The sequence below is a fragment of the Oncorhynchus keta genome, chromosome 33, assembly GCF_023373465.1.
Source record: "Oncorhynchus keta strain PuntledgeMale-10-30-2019 chromosome 33, Oket_V2, whole genome shotgun sequence".
NCBI lineage: Eukaryota > Metazoa > Chordata > Actinopteri > Salmoniformes > Salmonidae > Oncorhynchus > Oncorhynchus keta.
The window spans coordinates 20,447,554-20,467,279 of record NC_068453.1 but is presented as its reverse complement, the minus strand read 5'-3'; the positions used below and the strand labels follow the sequence as shown (position 1 = coordinate 20,467,279).

The following is a 19,726-nucleotide window of genomic DNA, read 5'->3' as shown; positions in this document are numbered from 1 at the left end:
CACTTACCCTCTTCCACCAATCCTAACTTGAACCATTAGAGTGGTGGGGGAGCTGGGGAGGATACAAAACTGAACTAAGATCAGCATCTGAGGAATACTTTAACCTACAGCAGTGGTCCCCACTGACCCACTTTAAACCCCACCGTGGGTTCCACCCACCTAGAAAAACTATGCCCTTTAGTACATGTTATCGCTAAGGCAAAACTCAATTCCATCTGGTGTCTCTGGTTTAACAAAACGTACATCCATCTGGCGTCTCTGGTTTAATAAAACTCAATTCCATCTGGCATCTCTGGTTTAATAAAACTCAATTCCATCTGGCGTCTCTGGTTTAACAAAACTCAATTCCATCTGTTGTCTCTGGTTTAACAAAACTCAATCCCATCTGGCGTCTGTGGTTTAACAAAACTCAATCCCATTTGGCGTCTCTGGTTTAACAAAACTCAATTCCATCTGGCATCTCTGGTTTAACAAAACTCAATCCCATCTGGCGTCTCTGGTTTAACAAAACTCAATCCCATCTGGCGTCTCTGGTTTAACAAAACTCAAACTCTTCTGGCGTCTCTGGTTTAAAGGAGATCTCAATGGGCTCAGGAGGCTGATCGTTCTCTACATTAAGGGAGTACCGTAGTTACAATAGCATACATATTTGCTTAAATCCCCTGCGATCTGGAGAATAACACAACGTCTGTTGCCAGTAGTGGATCAAGGATAACTCTCGTCTTTGATTAATAAGAGTTTAGAACATTCTGAAACGAGAGGACATCTTGACATTGTGTTTAACTCCAGCTGAGTCGTTTGCGTATGGGTCAGGGTTTTTATTGTAGCTACTTGGAGATGCTGTGTGGGTGGAAGTGCATGGTTTCTTTGCCTGAGTTATTTGGTATTGTGAATAATGTTATGATTAAGGAGAGGGAGCAATCACAGATACAGCACCAACAGCTGAGCTCAAGGCAGATGGATTTTCATTTAAAAAAATAGCCAAGCTATAGAGAACACACACATATACACACACGCACATGAATCCGCATTGCTAGACAGAAAGTACTCTGTGCACATTTAAGCAATAAGTCCTGAGGAGAGTGTCACCAGTCCGGTGCAACCTGTGCCAGCTCCACGCATCAGGCCTCTAGTGCGCCTCCCCAGTCCGGTGCAACCTGTGCCGGCTCCCCGCACTCTCCTACACCATAGACATACATCATTTACAAACAAACACACTTCAGAATAGACAGATTCAGCTCAGAGAGGCCCAGCTCATGAGCTCCATCAGCAGCAGATATTGAATGTCGAAAGGAATGTGTTTATGCAACAAATGTTTCTGCAGCTAATCGTATCGCATCAAATCGCATCGATTCGTTCTCTACTCAAACTGAATGCACCGAATCGTTTCAAATTTAAATGTATCGTTCCTATATCGTATTGGAGCCCTTATATCAGTGGTTCTTAACCTGGTTGGAGGTACTGAACCCCACCAGTTTCATATGCGCATTTACCGAACCCTTCTTAATTGGAAAAATAAAATATGATTTTTTTCAAATTCAAAACATAGGTATATGTTTTACTGGTGTACAAAATGAACCGTGCATCAACATCACTGTGTTCAAAGAACAAAATCATCAAAACATGATTTTCACACAAAAACAAAAACATAATAATTAATATTTACTTCAAATCAGTGTGACTTCTGCTGTTGCCTTTCAGAGACCAGTTCAGAAATGCGCGTCTTCACCTTGGCAAGTGCCACTCTCATGTCATTTCGCAACAAAGTCTGTTCCTTTTCTTCATTTTTATGTCCAGCATCCTCGAAAAGGATTGCTCGCAAAGATATGTTGTAACAAACAGTATGAAAATCTCCAGAGCTTTCTTAGCAATAACAGGGTACGTTACCATTTGTTGACACCAAAACGTTGAAAGCTTTGTTGTTCTGAAGAGTTCCTGTTGAACCTGGCTCTGCTGAATTTCAATGATTTCATCGAGGTATTCATCATTGACATCTGTTGTCTCAACACTAAATGTGAATGGCTGTCTCACCCATGCTGGATATGACTCTCTTGTAGGGAAGTATCTGTCGAGAGACTTTGCAAGCTCATCTAAGTGCGTGGCAATTGCTAGCTTCAGTTCCGCGGGTACAGAAATGTCTCCAATTCCAGATACATCTTTGATCTTACTTACACAGTCGTCCAGCAGGGGGAAGTTTGCGAAGTTATCGTTCTCTGTTCGTCGTTTCCATAACGGTAGATTTTTTTGAAAAGCCTAAAATGAGAATGAACTCAGAATTTTTGAAGCAATCTGCATAACAATGTTGGTGCTCTTGCAAAAACAGGGCTAATTCCACACGCACGGCAAAAACACGATTCAGCACCTGTCCCCCGGGATAACCACAGAACGTTAGAATGGTACAGAAGTACCTCGAATTCAGAACCCATTTCTTTACACAGCTCACTGAAGAGCCTCAGAGCACTAGTTCGCACATAGTTCATGCATTCCACTACAATTTTTAATACTTCTGCCAGTTTTGGAGGCAAGGTTTTTGTTGCCAACGCATGCCTGTGCAGAATACAATGAGTAACAATGATGTGTGGTGCATCGGCTTTCACTAGCGCACCAAAACCAGACTTTCTTCCCAGCATGACTGGAGCTCCGTCCGAACAAACTGCAGAAACCATATCCCACGAAAGATTGTTGTCTTTGAAGAAGTCATCCACAAGTTTCTTCACATCGGCTGCCTTAGTTGTTGTTGTAAGAGGCTTACAAAATAAAAATCTTCCTTTATCACGTCGTCTTTCACATAGCGCACGAATACAGCAAGCTGGCTTAGATTGGAAACGTCTGTGGTCTCGTCGAGTTGAAGGCTGAATTTTGCCGGGCTTGAAATCAGATCTGCAACTACTTGAGCCAAGATGTCTTTGCTCATGTCCTCTATTCTGTCGCTGATGGTGTCATTTGAAAGAGGAATTTGGGATAACTTAACTTCAGCCTCTTTTCCCAGCATGATATTCGCCATCTTCAACACAGCTGGTTTTATGAGTGTTTCACCAATGGTGTGTGGTTTGCCCTGCTTTGCGATCAGGTAAGCAACTTCGTACGATGCTGTGAGGATCGGTTTGTTGATGGGTACAAAGCCGAGAACAGGCAGAGTAGCCTTTTCATCGAATCTGGCTCTCTTCACCTTGAATTCAGCGAGCGTTGTGTTCTTGTATTTTCCATCTCCATGCAGCTTAAGGAAGTGTTCTCTTAGTTTTGCCGGTGCTAGACTAGAATTGCTCAACTTGCAAATCATGCAAGTTAAGACGCTGACTTCCATCACGTTCCGTTATACATGTGAATCCATATTGCACATATTCGTCCGACCACTTTCTTTTTTTTGCTCGACATAGTAAGCATGGAGGGATTAAAATATTAAGAAAGAAATCACAAGACGTACCATCACGACAGTCAAAAGTCGACTACTGAGAGTACCAAATTCCCTGCAGCACAGATAGGCCAAGCGATGTAGCGTGATCACCTGCAGCCAATGATGGCCAAGCGGGGCGTGTCATCACGAATCACATGAGTCGGATGTGTGTCTTGACCTCCGCCGAACCCCTGAGACTGACTGGTTCGATCGAACCCAGGTTAAGAACCACTGCCTTATATCTAGATAGGTATCGAATCGTCACTCATAAGGAATGATCGAAATGTCTGTAAACACACCAGCCAGCTGGTCTGCGCATGCTCTGAGGACGCAGCCGGGGAGGGTTAACACATTTAAATGTTTTCCTCACGTCGGCTGTGGTATGTATACTGTATTCTGTTCTATATGTATTACATGTAACTTAAGTTTGTCCAGAAATACTCAGATAATGCTCTTGAGAATGGCATTGAGTGGAACTCCATGTGTGATATGGGACGAGGTCATAAGTCACAATGTTTTCCTGTGTGTGTGTGTGTGTGTGTGCAGATGGAGGATAAGAACAGGCAGCTGCTGGAGCGTTTGGAGATTGCAGAGCAGAAGCTGCAGCAGACCATGAGAAAGGCTGAGACCCTGCCAGAGGTGGAGGCTGAACTGGCCCAGAGGATAGCAGCACTCACCAAGGTGAGAGGACACACACACACACACACACAGTCACACACACATAAACACAGACGCAGCACACGTTGCTCCCATCATTAAAGTAACTCCAGTGCTTCCAGATTTCTATGAATTATGACCTAAAATTAAATACAATATGAGTGAAATAGTTTCCTTCACAATTTTTTAAAATGGAAATGAATTGTGTTAAAAAGCATGTTTTCTTTGTTGGAATGTTGTGGGCATACCGCAACAACCGAATGGTGTGGGCGTATACCGATCATATAAAATATTCATGCAAGTAGACCGCTGATTGGCCAGCTCATCCTCCAGGAGGAAATAGCAAGCATTTTTTAAACAGAGGTGGGGTCTTTTATGTGTTCTTTTCCAAGTAATGCACAAATATGAGTATAGGATGAGTCAGCAAATTGATTTGGGTATGAGTTAACAGAATATGAACTTTTAAAAGTGAGATTGTCACTGGACAGTTACTTTAACCGCTCCATCATATTCTAGGAGAGGTCATTTCAACACTGCTTGTGTACAGTGGGGCAAAAAAGTATTCAGTCAGCCTCTAATTGTGCAAGTTCTCCCACTTAAAAAGATTAGAGAGGCCTGTAATTTTCATCATAGGTACACTTCAACTATGACAGACAAAATGAGGGGGAAAAATCCAGAAAATCACATTGTAGTCTCCTCTGTCATCCACTCGTTACCTGTATTAATGGCACCGGTTTGAACTTGTTATCAGTATAAAAGACACCTGTCCACAACCTCAAACAGTCACACTCCAAACTCCACTATGGCCAAGACCAAAGAGCTGTCAAAGGACACCAGAAACAAAATTGTAGACCTGCACCAGGCTGGGAAGACTGAATCTGCAATAGGTAAGCAGCTTGGTTTGAAGAAATCAACTGTGGGAGCAATTATTAGGAAATGGAAGACATACAAGACCACTTATAATCTCCCTCGATCTGGGGCTCCACGCAAGATCTCACCCCGTGGGGTCAAAATGATCACAAGAACGGTGAGCAAAAATCCCAGAACCACACGGGGGACCTAGTGAATGACCTGCAGAGAGCTGGGACCAAAGTAACAAAGCCTACCATCAGTAACACACTACGCCGCCAGGGACTCAAATCCTGCAGTGCCAGATGTGTCCCCCTGCTTAAGCCAGTACATGTCCAGGCCCGTCTGAAGTTTGCTAGAGAGCATTTGATGATCCAGAAGAAGATTGGGAGAATGTCATATGGTCAGATGAAACCAAAATATAACTTTTTTGTAAAAACTCAACTCGTCGTGTTTGGAGGACAAAGAATGTAGAGTTGCATCCAAAGAACACCATACCTACTGTGAAGCATGGGGGTGGAAACATCATGCTTTGGAGCTGTTTTTCTGCAAAGGGACCTGGACGACTGATCCTTGTAAAGGAAAGAATGAATGGGGCCATGTATCGTGAGATTTTGAGTGAAAACCTCCTTCCATCAGCAAGGGCATTGAAGATGAAACGAGGCTGGGTCTTTCAGCATGACTATGATCCCAAACACACCGCCCGGGCAACGAAGGAGTGGCTTCATAAGAAGCATTTCAAGGTCCTGGAGTGGCCTAGCCGGTCTCCAGATCTCAACCCCATAGAAAATCTTTGGAGGGAGTTGAAGATCCGTGTTGCCCAGCAACAGCCCCAAAACATCACTGATCTAGAGGAGATCTGCATGGAGGAATGGGCCAAAATACCAGCAACACTGTGTGAAAACCTTGTGAAGACCTCTGTCATTGCCAACAAAGGGTATATAACAAAGTATTGAGAAAAACTTTTGTTATTCACCAAATACTTGTTTTTCAAAATAATTTGCAAATCAATTCATTAAAAATCCTACAATGAAATCCTACAATGAGATTGTTTTTCTCATTTTGTCTGTCATAGTTGAAGTGTACCTATGATGAAAATTACAGGCCTCTCTCATCTTTTTAAGTGGGAGAACTTGCACAATTGGTGGCTGACTAAATACTTTTTTGCCCCACTGTATAACTGATTATCATCATACATGTAGAATATTCCGGAGTGTCTTTTCAATAATGTGTTGTTTGTTATGTGTTAGTACTGTATGTGCAGGCTATGCATGTGATCACCTCTGACCCTGTGATATGTTCCTCTCCTCTCCTGCTGCCCCATAGTCTGACTCGAGCTCCGCCTCCTCTCCTGATGATTATCAGTTTGTTATGGAAGCTAAACTCCAAGACATGAACTCCATTCTTAGGAAGGTAGTCTCACAGGGTGCCACAGTACTGTCGCTAAATACTAGACTACATTAAAAAAAAAATCCATGCTGGTTTTCTTTCTTTTTGTTGTCGCGAGTCATTGTACTGGGATTGCTTGTGGGGGATATTTGTTTTTCCGTAGGCAGGGTTGAAACTGTGGGGATAGCTGCATGTCACTGGCTGGGCTCATTGCTAGTAGACTTAACTGCTGCAGCAACTGCTTGTGACCTGGCCCTTCTCTCACCTCTCTCTCTCTACCTGTGCTTTGGTGATCTATCTGTTCCATCTGAGACTGGAGGAGTAGAGGCTTTTGGCTCTGTCTTGTCTTGTTGCTCCTGCATTATGTGCCTGTGTTGCCCTCCATGGCTGGTAAACTGGCGGGTCATTGTGCCCCCTGCCCCCCTTTCTCTCTCCCCCCACCCCTGTCTCTGTGGTGGCCCCTGCAGGCGGAGGAGCGCCACGGCAGCATCGAGGAACGCATGAGGCACCTGGAGGGCCAGCTGGAGGAGAAGCACCAGGAGCTGCTCAGAGTGAGTCATCCCCGGGGGACTATGCTAACATGCTAGGCTAGGTTATGCTACATGATGCAATGCCGCCTGTGTGCTGACCATGGGCAGCCTAGCGTGCTAGCTGCCATAAGGCAAGTATGCTAGGCTAGGTTATTCTACATGATGCTACATTCCACCTATTCACTGACCATGGGCAGCCTAGCATACTAGCTGCCATAAGGCTGGTATGCTAGATTAAGCTACATGCTGCTACATTCTGCTTTTGAAAGTCACACACTTTGTATTTTTTGTCCCCCTCAGGCTCGGCAGAGAGAAAAGATGAACGAGGAACACAACAAGCGCCTGTCGGACACGGTGGACAGACTTCTCACAGAGTCCAACGAACGTCTTCAGCTCCACCTGAAAGAGAGGATGGCTGCTCTGGAGGAGAAGGTTAAACATGGAGACCACATCAATACCAATATGTCCTAAAGTTTTATTTCAGATGAATTTGAGGAAATGTCCATAGATTGACTGGAATACTTCCCTTTCCATTTCAGAACGTTTTAATACAAGACTCGGAAGGCTACAGAAAACAGTACGAGGATTCAATCCATGAAAAAGTACGTCCCCCCGGATCAGAAATGATTCCGTTTTTCTCTCCCTCAGTTTTTGATTTTACTCGAGGTTGGTTTAATAAAGTGCTTTTTAATAGATAAATAATGATCTGGGTGTTGGACTTTAGGTTTAATTTGTTATTATCTTCTCCATTGAATATTCACAAGAAACCGTTGCTCTCGGTTCAGATAGTGAGATAGAAATCCATAACCAGGCAGAGTACGAGAACTGACGAGCAAGTGCTGTCCAATCATGTTGTGGAGATTGAAATCCAGGGTTTTACAGTAATGAATAAGAAACTTCACAAGATTTTCTGTACACCTCATGTTGTCCCTGTTTCCCGGCGTCCCTCCAGACTCATCTGGCAGATGAGATAGACAAGCTGAGATCAGAGTTGGACCAGTTCCGACTGAGAACAGGCTCACTCACAGAACCCACTCTGTCACGGTATGGGTGAGTTTGTAGGACTGTGTGTGTGTGTGTGTGTGTGTGTGTGCATATGCACTGGGTGTACAAAACTTTATGAACACCGTCTTAATATTGAGTTGCACCCCCCTTTTGCCCTCAATTTGTCGGGGCATGGACTCTACAAGGTGTTTACAGTTGTGTCAGGTTGGCTGGATGTCCTTTGGGTGGTGCATCATTCTTGATACACACGGGAAACTGTTGAGTGTGAAAAACCCAGCACAGTTGCAGTTCTTGACACAAACCAGTGCCTCTGGCACCGACTACCATATCCTGTTCCAATGCACTTTATCCTTTGTCTTGCCCATTGGCACACATGGCACACAAGGGATCATGGCTGTTACCTGAATTCACCAGGTCATTCTATGTCATGGAAGGGGCATGTGTCCTTAATGTTTTGTACTCTCACTGTAGTTTGTGTGTGTGTGTGTGTATGTTTGTCTGGTTGGGGGATTCCTTTTATATAGATATCCTACAGAAACCCTCAGAAATAATGTGGCATGTCTCTGTTTATTCAAGATGGAGTAGTGACAGAACATAACTGTAACATTTTCCCAACACCTCCGTTTAGATTCAGCTACATTTCTCTGAGATGGTTAGAGATAGTATCACTACACAGATCATTCTGCTTCCCTCCAATACCTACATTTAAATTAGATTTTATTTTTCCACTGACAAAATGTGTGATGAAGTCCAATAACTTGGCTAGAGTTCTGTGATGACAGCAGCTGTCATGATCTCCTGATTGTCCTCTTCAGTCACAACTCATTAAAAAAGCAATTTGCCACTGGTTGAAAACCACACAAGCACTGACTGTTGATTCCTTACAAATTGTCTGATGCGTCACACCACTGTCTTCCTACTAGATAAACAAACAGGCCATTTTAAACAAGCAGATCCTCTTGGTTTTGGTATTATTCTTTGCACAATATCTGCGATTTCAGTGCTGCCTTTGAACAAACTTGATGTTACGGTGTCTGACATGCATGTTCTCTCTCTCTCTCTCTGTGTTTCTGTCTCTCATCTATCTATCTATCTATCTATCTATCTATCTATCTATCTATCTATCTATCTATCTATCTATCTATCTATCTATCAGGTCTCACCTGGACACGTCGGGGGAGCTCCGCTTCTCCCTGGGCTCCCTGGCTGAGACCCAGTCAGACCACTACCGGTCAGCCAAGGTCATCCGCAGGCCCAGGAGAGGACGCATGGGTCTCCACAGGGACGAGAGCAAGGTCAGGAACTAGTCTCTCTCTGGTCAGCCCTGGCTGAGGTAGAGGCAGTACCAGGTCTATTCTATCCATTAAGCCAGGAGAGCTTAAACAAGTACAGATAAAGTCTTTGAACTCAGGTCTGTATGACATACATGGTTGCATGGAGCCAGACTGTTAGCATTAGCACGACAGAGGGAAAACTGTTGGAGATGGGTATGATTGGTTAGCATTAGCACGACAGAGGGAAACCTGTTGGAGATGGGTATGATTGGTTAGCATTAGCACGACAGAGGGAAACCTGCTGGAGATGGGTATGATTGGTTAGCATTGCCTTTGATGATCAGTGTTATAAATTGCTACTGTTACAGTGTCTCAGGATTGTAACATAAATCACCATGAAGACTGAAATAACCTGGAGATAAATACTGACATTCAGCATTAATCTTAGAAGCTTGTTTCAGCGTATTTTTTTTTAATTAAAAACTATTTAATGGCTTATTAAAATACTTTGGGGTGTATTAAAAGTCAAGCCTCATTATTTTGTCTGAAGAAAGGAGAATTATGAGACATTTTAGGCTCCCTGAAGCTGACAGCTTTACTTAGCCAATTATTTTATCAAACCAAAATACTGCATTGAATGCATTAATTATAATGTGTGCTGTAATATTTGTACAGTGCAAAAACATATTCAAGTCCCTTTACATAAAACTTTCACATCTCTCTACAGTTATGTCATCCTGCCCATGATCTTTTACCAGGATTACCTCAAGAACACTCCCTTCCCTTGATTACTGCACACTTCTGTATCTGTAAACCCTCCCTTCCCTACAGGCTAAGTCACTGGGGGAGCACGAATGGCGCTCTCAGCAGCTAGGCATCCTGGGTAGCCACCCGTTTGAGAGTGAGATGTCTGACATGTCGGACATTGATGACGATGACCGGGAGACCATGTTCAGCTCCATGGACCTGCTGTCCCCCAGCGGTCACTCAGACGCCCAGACCCTAGCCATGATGCTGCAGGAGCAGCTGGACGCCATTAACAAAGAGATACGGTACGAGACCTTAACCCTGCTCTTATTGGACAGCCCATGCTAGGGACCAGACATTTACCTGACTTTAAACCTGCAGTTATTGGACAGACCATACTAGGGACCAGACATTTACCTGACTTTAAACCTGCAGTTATTGGACAGACCATGCTAGGGACCAGACATTTACCTGACTTTAAACCTGCAGTTATTGGACAGACCATGCTAGGGACCAGACATTTACCTGCAGTTATTGGACAGACCATGCTAGGGACCAGACATTTACCTGACTTTAACCCTGCTCTTATTGGACAGACCATGCTGGGGACCAGACATGTACCTGACTTTAACCCTGCTCTTATTGGACAGCCCAGACCAGACATTTACCTGACTTTAAACCTGCAGTTATTGGACAGACCATACTAGGGACCAGACATTTACCTGACTTTAACCCTGCAGTTATTGGACAGACCATGCTGGGGACCAGACATTTACCTGACTTTAACCCTGCTCTTATTGACAGACCATGCTAGTGACCAGACATTTACCCTTTATGCTCTTATTGGACAGACCATGCTAGGGACACGACATTTACCTGACTTTAACCCTGCTCTTATTGGACAGACCATGCTAGGGACCAGACATTTACCTGACTTTAACCCTGCTCTTATTGGACAGACCATGCTGGGGACCAGACATGTACCTGACTTTAACCCTGCTCTTATTGGACAGACCATGCTAGGGACACGACATTTACCTGACTTTAACCCTGCTCTTATTGGACAGACCATGCTAGTGACCAGACATTTACCTGACTTTATCCCTGCTCTTATTGGACAGACCATGCTGGGGATGGATTAATAAAATCACTTCATTGTTGATCGGTAAAATATGCCTCTTAGTGCTTGACATGAGGGAGAGCTTCAGGGTGTCGGCCTAGCTATCTCCACCCCTAAGGCTGGCTCATCCTATCAGTGGGCTTCGTGCCTCAGATTTCTGTGGCGATGAAATTGAATTAATGAGACAGTAATTGATTGGATATCCAGGGATGTGTGTGGACACACTTGTCCTCAGGGCAGAAGCTTGTTGGCTCTTGTCTGCAGAGTGTGATGCCCTGTCTAGGTGAATTAAACACAAACCTCAGATACTGCCAGTTACAGTTCCTAGAAAAGCTGCGAGGAGCTGACACTGATATACTGTCGTTTTATTCAAGTATTGATCATTTACCCAGTTAGCTGTCAGAATAATCTATTGTATTAAGATGATTAACACTTGGTTAACATTGGGAGCCTGACACAGTTTGAAATCAAACAACAGTATTTACTGGTTTGGGCTTATTCAAGATACAAGGTTTGTTACTTGCTTGTTAATATTGTACTGATCTTCTTGTCTGGTGATTAGCCAAGTATTATTTCACACAACCCTAAGCTTAAGTGACATTTTAAAGTGAAGAATTGTTCATTTACCTCAGGCCTTTATTGTTTTTTGCTTATAAGCAGAATCGATAGAGACATGCCTCATCAGGGTGATTATGCTGAGTTGGAATACGATTTCAGCTCCGATGGCAGAAAGCCCTCTGAATTAATTTCTAAACTAATTAGTGTTGTGAGGTAGTGTTATGAACCTATGTGGTTTATGGGTAATGAACTGGCTTTATGTCTCCCCGCGTTGTCTTTAAGAGGAGCCCTATGGGTCTGCAGTGGGGATTTCCATGTACATCCAGAGAATTGAACCACAAAGGACCAAGGGATTCTCAGAATTCTCAGAATCTTGTTGGATGAATGATCTTTCTATATATTCAGTGGCTGAATACAACTGTGAAATAAGTCTAATTAATCCCTCCCTCCCTCTCTGCCTCCCCCTCGACCTCTCTCCCAGACTGATCCAGGAGGAGAAGGAGTCGACAGAGCTGCGGGCGGAGGAGATAGAGAACCGTGTGGCCAGCGTCAGCCTGGAGGGTCTCAACCTCGCCCGTATGCACCACCCCGGAGCCTCCATCACCGCCTCGGCCACCGCCTCCTCCCTGGCCTCTTCCTCCCCGCCCAGCGGACACTCCACCCCCAAGTTGGACCACCGCAGCACCGCAGACATGGAGCGTATGGGTATCATGACACTGGTACGCTGCTGGGGTCAAAACGGGGTATGGGGGTTGTGTATGTGTGTGTGTGTAACGGATGTGAAACGCTAGCTTAGTTAGCGGTGGTGCGCGCTAAATAGTGTTTCAATCGGTGACGTCACTTGCTCTGAGACCTTGAAGTAGCAGTTCCCCTTGCTCTGCAAGGGCCGCGGCTTTTGTGGAGCGATGGGTAACGATGCTTCGTGGGTGTCAGTTGTTGATGTGTGCAGAGGGTCCCTGGTTCGCGCCCGGGTCGGGGCGAGGGGACAGTCTAAAGTTATACTGTTACATTGATGCTGTTGACCCGGATTACTGGTTGCTGCGGAAAAGGAGGAGGTCAAAAGGGGGGCGAGTGTAACGGATGTGAAACGGCTAGCTAGTTAGCGGTGGTGCGCGCTAAATAGTGTTTCAATTGGTGACGTCACTTGCTCTGAGACCTTGAAGTAGTAGTTCCCCTTGCTCTGCAAGGGCCGTGGCTTTTGTGGAGCGATGGGTAATGATGCTTCGTGGGTGTCAGTTGTTGATGTGTGCAGAGGGTCCCTGGATCACGCCCGGGTATGGGCGAGGGGACAGTCTAAAGTTATACTGTTACATGTGCATGTACGAGTGTATCCCAATCTTGGCGAAGGCTACCATAGCCGTATCGGGCTCTGTCTGTATTGTGGTGCAGGACAGGGCCAATAGAAGCACCTGGGATCAGCATTCAGTATGCTGTGTTTGGCCTCTCATTCTTTGTTCTCAGCCTTGCTCTTTCAATAGACCTCATACGACTACTTCACCTGAGCCTTGATTATGCTAGAACGGAGGGTAAACTCAATTTGATGGTAAACTAGTAACCTCAAATGACCCTGGACCAGTTTTCAAAGCAGCTCCGAGAGAGAGCCAGACGTAGATTTTTTTCATAAGCCAACCACTTGTAAAAGCATGTATTGGCTTTCTTTCAACTTTATTTAGATGGTGTCCTTTCCTTGATGGATTGAGTTGCATAATCTATCTGGCTGGGTTTCATTACTCCTTCATTGTAGAGCTTGGCTTGGTTTGTGTGTGTTGTAGATACCAGGATGTGATAGACTGTGCTATGTTTGTTTACTATGTTTTAAGGACTTTTTTATACTTGCCACTATTGTCCTATTGAGCAATAAAAGTACTGTCTGTTAGGTCAGTAAAAGTACTGTCTACATTAGGTCAATAAAGGTACTGTCTACATTAGGTCAATAAAAGTGCTGTCTACATTAGGTCAATAAAAGTACTGTCTGTTAGGTCAATAAAAGTACTGTCTGTTAGGTCAATAAAAGTAGTCTACATTAGGTCAATAAAAGTATTGTCTGTTAGGTCAATAAAAGTATTGTCTGTTAGGTCAATAAAAGTACTGCCTGTTAGGTCAATAAAAGTAGTCTACATTAGGTCAATAAAAGTATTGTCTGTTAGGTCAATAAAAGTGCTGTGTACATTAGGTCAATAAAAGTACTGTCTGTTAGGTCAATAAAAGTAGTCTACATTAGGTCAATAAAAGTACTGTCTGTTAGGTCAATAAAAGTACTGTCTGTTAGGTCAATAAAAGTACTGTCTGTTAGGTCAATAAAAGTACTGTCTGTTAGGTCAATAAAAGTACTGTCTGTTAGGTCAATAAAAGTACTGTCTGTTAGGTCAATAAAAGTAGTCTACATTAGGTCAATAAAAGTATTGTCTGTTAGGTCAATAAAAGTACTGTCTGTTAGGTCAATAAAAGTACTGTCTGTTAGGTCAATAAAAGTAGTCTACATTAGGTCAATAAAAGTACTGTCTGTTAGGTCAATAAAAGTACTGTCTGCTAGGTCAATAAAAGTAGTCTACATTAGGTCTATAAAAGTATTGTCTGTTAGGTCAATAAAAGTACTGTCTATTAGGTCAATAAAAGTACTGTCTGTTAGGTCAATAAAAGTACTGTATGTTAGGTCAATAAAAGTACTGTCTACGTTAGGTCAATAAAAGTACTGTCTGTTAGGTCAATAAAAGTACTGTCTGTTAGGTCAATAAAAGTACTGTCTGTTAGGTCAATAAAAGTACTGTCTGTTAGGTCAATAAAAAACTGTCTACATTAGGTCAATAAAAGTACTGTCTGTTAGGTCAATAAAAGTACTGTCTACATTAGGTCAATAAAAGTACTGTCTGTTAGGTCAATAAAAAAGTCAATACTGTCTGTATGTTAGGTCAATAAAATTAGTCTACATTAGGTCAATAAAAGTACTGTCTGTTAGGTCAATAAAAAGTGCTGTCTACATTAGGTCTATAAAAGTATTGTCTGTTAGGTCAATAAAAGTGCTGTCTACATTAGGTCAATAAAAGTACTGTCTGTTAGGTCAATAAAAGTACTGTATGTTAGGTCAATAAAAGTACTGTCTACATTAGGTCAATAAAAGTAGTCTACATTAGGTCAATAAAAGTACTGTCTGTTAGGTCAATAAAAGTACTGCCTGCTAGGTCAATAAAAGTAGTCTACATTAGGTCTATAAAAGTATTGTCTGTTAGGTCAATAAAAGTGCTGTCTACATTAGGTCAATAAAAGTACTGTCTGTTAGGTCAATAAAAGTACTGTATGTTAGGTCAATAAAAGTACTGTCTACATTAGGTCAATAAAAGTAGTCTACATTAGGTCAATAAAAGTACTGTCTGTTAGGTCAATAAAAGTACTGTCTGTTAGGTCAATAAAAGTACTGTCTGTTAGGTCAATAAAAGTACTGTCTACATTAGGTCAATAAAAGTACTGTCTGTTAGGTCAATAAAAGTACTGTCTGTTAGGTCAATAAAAGTACTGTCTACATTAGGTCAATAAAAGTACTGTCTGCTAGGTCAATAAAAGTACTGTCTGTTAGGTTAATAAAAGTACTGTCTTTTAGGTCAATAACAGTACTGTCTACATTAGGTCAATAAAAGTACTGTCTGTTAGGTCAATAAAAGTACTGTATGTTAGGTCAATAAAACTGACTGTCTACATTAGGTCAATAAAAGTACTGTCTGTTAGGTCAATAAAAGTAGTCTACATTAGGTCAATAAAAGTACTGTCTGTTAGGTCAATAAAAGTGCTGTCTACATTAGGTCAATAAAAGTACTGTCTACATTAGGTCAATAAAAGTACTGTCTGTTAGGTCAATAAAAGTGCTGTCTACATTAGGTCAATAAAAGTACTGTCTGTTAGGTCAATAAAAGTACTGTCTACATTAGGTCAATAAAAGTACTGTCTGTTAGGTCAATAAAAGTGCTGTCTACATTAGGTCAATAAAAGTACTGTCTGTTAGGTCAATAAAAGTACTGTATGTTAGGTCAATAAAAGTACTGTCTACATTAGGTCAATAAAAGTACTGTCTGTTAGGTCAATAAAAGTACTGCCTGCTAGGTCAATAAAAGTAGTCTACATTAGGTCTATAAAAGTATTGTCTGTTAGGTCAATAAAAGTGCTGTCTACATTAGGTCAATAAAAGTACTGTCTGTTAGGTCAATAAAAGTACTGTATGTTAGGTCAATAAAAGTGCTGTCTACATTAGGTCAATAAAAGTACTGTCTGTTAGGTCAATAAAAGTACTGTCTGTTAGGTCAATAAAAGTATTGTCTGTTAGGTCAATAAAAGTACTGTCTGTTAGGTCAATAAAAATGCTGTCTACATTAGGTCAATAAAAGTACTGTCTGTTAGGTCAATAAAAGTACTGTCTGTTAGGTCAATAAAAGTAGTCTACATTAGGTCTATAAAAGTATTGTCTGTTAGGTCAATAAAAGTGCTGTCTACATTAGGTCAATAAAAGTACTGTCTGTTAGGTCAATAAAAGTACTGTCTGTTAGGTCAATAAAAGTACTGTCTGTTAGGTCAATAAAAGTACTGTCTGTTAGGTCAATAAAAGTACTGTCTGTTAGGTCAATAAAAGTACTGTCTGTTAGGTCAATAAAAGTGCTGTCTGTTAGGTCAATAAAAGTGCTGTCTGTTAGGTCAATAAAAGTACTGTCTGTTAGGTCAATAAAAGTGCTGTCTGTTAGGTCAATAAAAGTACTGTCTGTTAGGTCAATAAAAGTACTGTCTGTTAGGTCTGTCTGTTAGGTCAATAAAAGTACTGTCTGTTAGGTCAATAAAAGTACTGTCTGTTAGGTCAATAAAAGTACTGTCTGTTAGGTCAATAAAAGTACTGTCTGTTAGGTCAATAAAAGTACTGTCTGTTAGGTCAATAAAAGTACTGTCTGTTAGGTCAATAAAAGTACTGTCTACGTTAGGTCAATAAAAGTACTGTCTGTTAGGTCAATAAAAGTACTGTCTGTTAGGTCAATAAAAGTACTGTCTGTTAGGTCAATAAAAGTACTCTTTGTTAGGTCAATAAAAGTCTGTTAGGTCAATAAAAGTACTGTCTGTTAGGTCAATAAAAGTACTGTCTACATGTTAGGTCAATCAAAAAAGTACTGTCTGTTAGGTCAATAAAAGTACTGTCTGTTAGGTCAATAAAAGTACTGTCTGTTAGGTCAATAAAAGTACTGTCTACATTAGGTCAATAAAAGTACTGTCTGTTAGGTCAATAAAAGTACTGTCTGTTAGGTCAATAAAAGTAGTCAATAAAAGTACTGTCATTAGGTCAATAAAAGTACTGTCTGTTAGGTCAATAAAAGTACTGTCTGTTAGGTCAATAAAAGTATTGTAGTACTGTTAGGTCAATAAAAGTACTGTCTGTTAGGTCAATAAAAGTACTGTCATTAGGTCAATAAAAGTACTGTCTGTTAGGTCAATAAAAGTACTGTCTGTTAGGTCAATAAAAGTACTGTCTACATTAGGTCAATAAAAGTACTGTCTTAGTTCAATAAAAGGTCAAGGTAAAAGTACTGTCTGTTAGGTCAATAAAAGTACTGTCTGTTAGGTCAATAAAAGTACTGTCTACAATAAAAGTACTTAGGTCAATAAAAGTACTGTCTACATTAGGTCAATAAAAGTATTGTCTGTTTGGTCAATAAAAAGTATCAATGTCTGTTAGGTCAATAAAAGTACTGTCTGTTAGGTCAATAAAAGTGCTGTCTACATTAGGTCAATAAAAGTACTGTCTGTTAGGTCAATAAAAGTACTGTCTACATTAGGTCAATAAAAGTGCTGTCTGTTTGTTAAAAAGTCTCAATCAATAAAAGTACTGTATGTTAGGTCAATAAAAGTACTGTCTGTTAGGTCAATAAAAGTACTGTATGTTAGGTCAATAAAAGTACTGTCTACATTAGGTCAATAAAAGTACTGTCTGTTAGGTCAATAAAAGTATTGTCTGTTTGTTCAATAAAAGTATTGTCTGTTAGGTCAATAAAAGTACTGTCTGTTAGGTCAATAAAAATGCTGTCTACATTAGGTCAATAAAAGTACTGTCTGTTAGGTCAATAAAAGTGCTGTCTACATTAGGTCAATAAAAGTGCTGTCTGTTAAGTCAATAAAAGTACTGTCTGTTAGGTCAATAAAAGTACTGTCTGTTAGGTCAATAAAAGTACTGTCTGTTAGGTCAATAAAAGTAGTCTACATTAGGTCAATAAAAGTATTGTCTGTTAGGTCAATAAAAGTACTGTCTGTTAGGTCAATAAAAGTACTGTCTGTTAGGTCAATAAAAGTACTGTCTGTTAGGTCAATAAAAGTACTGTCTGTTAGGTCAATAAAAGTACTGTCTGTTAGGTCAATAAAAGTACTGTCTGTTAGGTCAATAAAAGTACTGTCTCTGTTAGGTCAATAAAAGTACTGTTTGTTAGGTCAATAAAACTACTGTCCGTTAGGTCAATAAAAGTACTGTCTACGTTAGGTCAATGAAAGTACTGTCTGTTAGGTCAATAAAAGTACTGTCTGTTAGGTCAATAAAAGTGCTGTCTACATTAGGTCAATAAAAGTATAAAAGTACTGTCTGTCTGTTAGGTCAATAAAAGTACTGTCTGTTAGGTCAATAAAAGTACTGTCAATCAATAAAAGTACTGTCTACATTAGGTCAATAAAGTGCTGTCTGTTAGGTCAATAAAAGTACTGTCTGTTAGGTCAATAAAAGTACTGTCTACATTAGGTCTACATTAGGTCAATAAAGTACTGTCTACATTAGGTCAATAAAAGTACTGTCTACATTAGGTCAATAAAAGTACTGTCTGTTAGGTCAATAAAAAAGTAAAAGTACTGTCTGTTAGGTCAATTAGGTCTGTCTGTTTGTCAATAAAAGTGCTGTCTGTTAGGTCAATAAAAGTACTGTCTGTTAGGTCAATAAAAGTACTGTCTACATTAGGTCAATAAAAGTACTGTCTGTTAGGTCAATAAAAGTACTGTCTACATTAGGTCAATAAAAGTACTGTCTGTTAGGTCAATAAAAGTACTGTCTGTTAGGTCAATAAAAGTACTGTCTGTTAGGTCAATAAAAGTAGTCTACATTAAGGTCAATAAAAGTGCTGTCTGTTAAGTCAATAAAAGTACTGTATGTTAGGTCAATAAAAGTACTGTCTGTTAGGTCAATAAAAGTAGTCTACATTAGGTCAATAAAAGTATTGTCTGTTAGGTCAATAAAAGTATTGTCTGTTAGGTCAATAAAAGTACTGTCTGTTAGGTCAATAAAAGTACTGTCTGTTAGGTCAATAAAAGTGCTGTCTGTTAGGTCAATAAAAGTACTGTCTGTTAGGTCAATAAAAGTACTGTCTACATTAGGTCAATAAAAGTAGTCTACATTAGGTCAATAAAAGTATTGTCTGTTTGGTCAATAAAAGTACTGTCTGTTAGGTCAATAAAAGTACTGTCTGTTAGGTCAATAAAAGTGCTGTCTACATTAGGTCAATAAAAGTACTGTCTGTTAGGTCAATAAAAGTAGTCTACATTAAGGTCAATAAAAGTGCTGTCTGTTAGGTCAATAAAAGTACTGTCTGTTAGGTCAATAAAAGTACTGTCTTTAGGTCAATAACAGTACTGTCTACATTAGGTCAATAAAAGTACTGTCTGTTAGGTCAATAAAAGTAAATGTTAGGTCAATAAAAGTCTGTCTGTTAGGTCAATAAAAGTACTGTCTGTTAGGTCAATAAAAGTACTGTCTGTTAGGTCAATAAAAGTCTGTTAGGTCTACTTATGTTAGGTCAATAAAAGTACTGTCTGTTAGGTCAATAAAAGTACTGTCTGTTAGGTCAATAAAAGTACTGTCTGTTAGGTCAATAAAAGTACTGTCTGTTAGGTCAATAAAAGTAGGTCAATGTCTGTTAGGTTAATAAAAGTACTGTCTTTTAGGTCAATAACAGTACTGTCTACATTAGGTCAATAAAAGTACTGTCTGTTAGGTCAATAAAAGTACTGTCTACATTAGGTCAATAAAAGTACTGTCTGTTAGGTCAATAAAAGTACTGTCTACATTAGGTCAATAAAAGTACTGTCTGTTAGGTCAATAACAGTACTGTCTACATTAGGTCAATAAAAGTACTGTATGTTAGGTCAATAAAAGTGCTGTCTACATTAGGTCAATAAAAGTGCTGTCTGTTAGGTCAATAAAAGT

The 19,726-nt window shown here is 40.6% G+C and overlaps 1 protein-coding gene across 1 annotated transcript in view; it reads left to right on the top strand.

The window, feature by feature from the left end:
• The window catches only part of LOC118379888 (liprin-alpha-2-like), a 392,202-nt gene that overhangs the window by 343,692 nt on the left and 28,784 nt on the right, over positions 1 to 19,726 (top strand). Inside the window, exons 9-16 of the mRNA XM_052492410.1 lie at positions 3,941 to 4,075; positions 6,757 to 6,840; positions 7,120 to 7,251; positions 7,359 to 7,421; positions 7,772 to 7,863; positions 8,981 to 9,119; positions 9,930 to 10,150; positions 12,005 to 12,242. Coding sequence (XP_052348370.1) covers positions 3,941 to 4,075; positions 6,757 to 6,840; positions 7,120 to 7,251; positions 7,359 to 7,421; positions 7,772 to 7,863; positions 8,981 to 9,119; positions 9,930 to 10,150; positions 12,005 to 12,242 — 1,104 coding nt within the window. The remainder of the gene's footprint in view (positions 1 to 3,940; positions 4,076 to 6,756; positions 6,841 to 7,119; positions 7,252 to 7,358; positions 7,422 to 7,771; positions 7,864 to 8,980; positions 9,120 to 9,929; positions 10,151 to 12,004; positions 12,243 to 19,726) is intronic.